Source organism: Propithecus coquereli, unplaced genomic scaffold (genome assembly GCF_000956105.1).
Source record: "Propithecus coquereli isolate 6110/MARCELLA unplaced genomic scaffold, Pcoq_1.0 Scaffold193, whole genome shotgun sequence".
Classification (NCBI taxonomy): domain Eukaryota; kingdom Metazoa; phylum Chordata; class Mammalia; order Primates; family Indriidae; genus Propithecus; species Propithecus coquereli.
Window position 1 is genome coordinate 2,277,597 of NW_012144190.1, and position 4,007 is coordinate 2,281,603.

At 65.3% G+C, this 4,007-nt stretch overlaps 2 protein-coding genes across 2 annotated transcripts in view; one reads left to right on the plus strand and one right to left on the minus strand.

The window, feature by feature from the left end:
• Nucleotides 1-857, minus strand: part of LOC105809268 (myeloid cell surface antigen CD33-like) — a 14,156-nt gene extending 13,299 nt beyond the window's left edge. Inside the window, 1 exon segment of the mRNA XM_012643019.1 lies at nucleotides 849-857. Within this exon segment, the coding sequence (XP_012498473.1) occupies nucleotides 849-857 (9 nt within the window).
• A 262-nt stretch (nucleotides 858-1,119) lies between these two features.
• SIGLEC11 (sialic acid binding Ig-like lectin 11) lies at nucleotides 1,120-3,833 on the plus strand. Its single transcript, XM_012643020.1, has 8 exons — nucleotides 1,120-1,181; nucleotides 1,252-1,638; nucleotides 1,727-2,011; nucleotides 2,319-2,366; nucleotides 2,524-2,787; nucleotides 3,046-3,093; nucleotides 3,222-3,483; nucleotides 3,530-3,833. Exons 1-8 carry the CDS (start codon nucleotides 1,142-1,144, stop codon nucleotides 3,831-3,833), a joined length of 1,638 nt encoding a protein of 545 aa, XP_012498474.1. The 5' UTR covers nucleotides 1,120-1,141.
• Nucleotides 3,834-4,007: the final 174 nt, after the last annotated feature.

Sequence of the window (4,007 nt, forward strand, 5' to 3'; positions counted from 1 at the left end):
CTCCCCTCCCCCCAGATCTTCCTACCCCAGCAACCACCGATCTACTTCCTGTCTCTATAAATTTGCCTCTTCTGGACATTTCATGTGAAAGGATCGTGCAGCATTGTCTGGCTTTTGTCACTTAGTATAATGTTTCCAGATGCACCCATGTTGTAGCAGGTCTCAGGGCGTCACTGCTTTCTATGGCGGAATACTATTCCATTGTATGAACAGATCCCACTTTGTCCATGGTGTTTTTTCTTTGCTAGACAATATCCAGTCCCTGAGTCTTCGGGACACTGGCGGTTGGGCGGTGCAGACCCTCAAGGTACCTGAGGCACCTTCCCTTCAACTCAGCACAGCCCAGACCCTCTCAGTGCCCAGGAGGGGGAATGGGGGTGGGCTGGGGCCAAGAACCCGCCTGGGGGTTAGACGAGGCAGGCAGGTGACAAGGTGTGAATGTGTGATCCAAGGTCCATGCCCCCCCAGTGTGGGTTCCATGATCCCCGTAGACTTCACTTACAAAACCCAATTCAAAGACGAAATCCTTCAAAATTTCAAGAAGGCAGCCTCAGAGCATTAAACCCCTAAACCCCAAGGGAGAGGCCTTCTGAGCACCAGGTGTCGTGCAACTGCCCTGATTCTCACCATGGAGCTGGGAGCCTGCTGTGGGCCTTGGAGATGCCCTGAGACAGGAGGGGCAGCTCAGTGCCCTTGGGGAGCCTGGGGGTCCCTGGGTTTGGGGGCACTCGAGGGTGAGGCCCTGGGGACAGGGCTTGGCTGGTCGCATTCTCTTTGCCCCTAGCCCTGCATGGAGTAGATGTTTGCCTGGAGAGTGAACGAATGAATGAGAGCCTGCGTCATCTCACCTGGGCCATGGCTCCCTCTGTCCCCCTAGGGCCCCCTGCTGGGGCTCCCACCCCCAAGGCTGAGCCAGGGTGGCCTCCCTGGTTGGGGCAGGTCCTCACGGCCTCTGTCCTGCTGCTTCCCTCTCCGAAAGGAGAAGTCGGGAGAGGGGACCTTTCAGGACATCGGCGGTTCCTGAGGTTCCTCTTCTGTGAGCGGGCACCGCCCCTCCCCAGACCCCGGAGGAGCTTCCTTCCCAGCCGGCGCACCCAGGAGCCAGAGGTCCCGGGGCAGGCCCGGCCCCTCGGAGCTGGAGATGCTGCTTCTGTCCCTGCTGCTGCCCGCGCTGGGGGCGGGTGAGTGGGTCAGGGGCCCGGGGTCCCAGGTGGGGTCTGGGACAGCAGCCGAGCCTCCGTCTCCCCACAGGCTCCGTGCAGAAGGATCCAGGTTCCGACCTTCACGTGCCCAAGTCCGTTTCGGTGCAGAGAGGCCTGTGCGTGCTCGTGCCCTGCACCTTCTCCTGCCCCCGCGGTGGCTGCGACGACTCTAGCCCAGCTTACGGCTCCTGGTTCAAAGGAAGGCCCGGCTCAAAGGCCGCTGCTCTAGTGGCCACAAACAACCCCAGCCGAGAGGTGCCAATGCGGGCACAGGGCCGCTTCCAGCTCCGTGGGGACCCCCAGAGCCAGAGCTGCGCGCTGGTGGTCAGGGACGCCCGGTCGGCGGACGCGGGAAGATACTTCTTTCGGGTGGAGAGAGGAAGCGGCGTGAATTACACGTTCGGGAACCGGAAGGCGTTCTCTCTGGAAGTGACAGGTACGGAAAGGGGTGGGACCACCCCGGGGACGGTGAGGGGCTGAGCAGGGAGGGCTCTCAGGGCACTAGGAGCCCCTCTCTGCCCCAGCCCTGACTCAGGAGCCGGATGTCTACGTCCCGGAGACCCTGGAGCCCGGGCGGCCGGCGACAGTCATCTGTGTGTTTGACGGGAACTTCGAGGAATGTCCGGCCCCCTCTTTCTCCTGGGCGGGGGCCGCCCTCTCCTCCCGAGGAACCGGGCCCACCACCTCCCACTTCTCCGTGCTGAGCCTCACGCCGAGACCTCAGGACCACGACACCAACCTCACCTGCCGAGTGACCTTCGCCGGAAGCGGCGTGAGCGCACGGAGGACCGTCCGGCTCGGCGTGGCCCGTGAGTGCGGCGCGGACCGTGCGGCGCGTGAACAGGCCGGGTGTGGGGGGCGGAGGAGCCCCGCGGGGCGGCGAGCGGCTCCGGGCTCAGGAGGGTGCAGGGAGAGGAGGCCGCGAGGTCCAGGATGCGGCCTCAGCCCTGGGAGGGGGACGGGAATGGCGTCTGGCCCCTGTCCGGACGCGTGTGCTCTGGCGCTGGCCTGTCACTTCTCTTCCCAGGGATAGTCACTTTCTTTGCCCCGAGGGAGTTATTAGCACTTTGGGGGAATAAAACGTCCCTCCCTGAAGCCCCCTCAACCTTGTTGCAGACGCCCCCAGAGACCTGGCTGTCAGCATTTCCTGGGACAACGGGCCAGGTACTGAGGTCCCTCTGGGCTGGGGCTGGGCCTGTCCTCTTTGGGGTGAAAAGGCTTGGGCGTGAGGGTGAGGGGGCGTGCTGCTCCCTGCATGCCTCTCTCTCTATGTCTCTGTCTCTCTCTCCATCTCTGTCTCTCTCTCTGTCTCTGTCTCCAGCCCTGCAGCCCCAGGACACCGTCCCACGTGTGCAAGCCCAGAAAGGCCAGTCCCTGCGGCTCCTCTGTGCTGCTGACAGCCAGCCCCCTGCCACGCTGAGCTGGGCCCTGGGGGACAGAGTCTTGTCTTGGTCCTCCCCCTGGGGCCCCAGAGCCCTGGCGCTGGAGCTGCCCGGGGTGAGGGCTGGGGACTCAGGGCACTACACCTGCCAAGCGGAGAACAGGCTTGGCTCCCAGCACCGCAGCCTAGAGCTCTCTGTGCAGTGTGAGTGTGACCAGCAGGGGCCTGGAGTCCTGGAGGGAGAGGGGGAGGGGGCAGGGTCAGCTCAGGGCCCAGAGCTCTGAGGGGGTCCCCAGGCCTAGGCGACCAGGCCTTCTTACCCTTGGGCAGTTGGTGTGTGAGACTCAGTGGGTGACTCAGCCCCCCCATCCCACCCCAGCCCCCACCTCGGTCTCCAGCGACCTTCCCTTTGCCCAGAGGGAAGCCCTGGCCCATCTAGAGCGGTGCCCTGTGTCCCTGCAGATCCTCCAGAGAACCTGACAGTGCTGGTTTCCCAAGCAAACAGGACAGGTAGGAAAGGGGGACAGAGGGACCGGGGCCTCTCAGAGCCAAATGCAGGGCCGGTGTCTTGAGGTCCCCATGCAGGAGGGTCCCTGTGCCCTCAGGAGGGCATCAGTTTTGCCTCTTCCCTTCCCTAGTCCTGGAAACCCTCAGGAATGACACGTCCCTCCTGGTCCTGGAGGGCCAAAGCCTGCGCCTGGTCTGCGTCACCCTCAGCAACCCCCCAGCCACGCTGAGCTGGGCCCGGGGGAGCCAGACCCTGAGCCCGTCCCAGCCCTCAGACCCTGGGGTCCTGGAGCTGCCTCGGGTCCAAATGGAGCACGAAGGGGAATTCACCTGCCACGCCCAGCACCCCCTGGGCTCCCGGCATCTCTCTCTGAGCCTCTCTGTGCATGGTGAGTGGGGGAGGGGGGCCCCTCCTGAGTCCTGTCCTCTGTCCCCACAGACCCCTGGAGCTGCTGGGCCCCTCCTGCTCCTGGGAGGCCGAGGGGCTGCGCTGCAGCTGCTGCTCCCGAGCCCAGCCGGCCCCCTCCCTGCGCTGCCGGCTTGGGGTGGGGCTGTGGGAGGGGAATGGCAGCCGGGGCCCCTTCACGGCCACCCCCAGCTCAGCCGGGCCCTGGGCCAACAGCTCCCTGAGCCTCCGAGGGGGGATCAGCTCTGGCCTCAGGCTCAGCTGTGAGGCCCAGAATGCCCACCGGACCGGGAGCGGCAGCGTCTTGCTGCTCCCAGGTCAGGGCCCCGTGGGCTGAGGCCCTGGGAGGGAGGACCCTCGCCTGGTGGGCTGGTGGAGCTCGGGGTGGGGCGGGCGGCCTGGCGGGACAGGGAGGGGGCATAGGCCCTGCTCTGGGGCTGCTGGGGGAGGGAGACCCCCAGAGCTCTAGTTCTGTGGGGGAGGGGGCACAAGAGTCCCGGGGTCGGAGGGC

Bases quoted from the DNA above. Each gene is read 5' to 3' on its own strand.
- SIGLEC11 (XM_012643020.1), top strand. From the start codon at position 1,142: ATGCTGCTTCTGTCCCTGCTGCTGCCCGCGCTGGGGGCGG. The intron at 2,012-2,318 runs GTGAGTGCGGCG...ACCTTGTTGCAG, and splicing joins CGTCCGGCTCGGCGTGGCCC to ACGCCCCCAGAGACCTGGCT. The intron at 2,788-3,045 runs GTGAGTGTGACC...GTGTCCCTGCAG, and splicing joins CCTAGAGCTCTCTGTGCAGT to ATCCTCCAGAGAACCTGACA.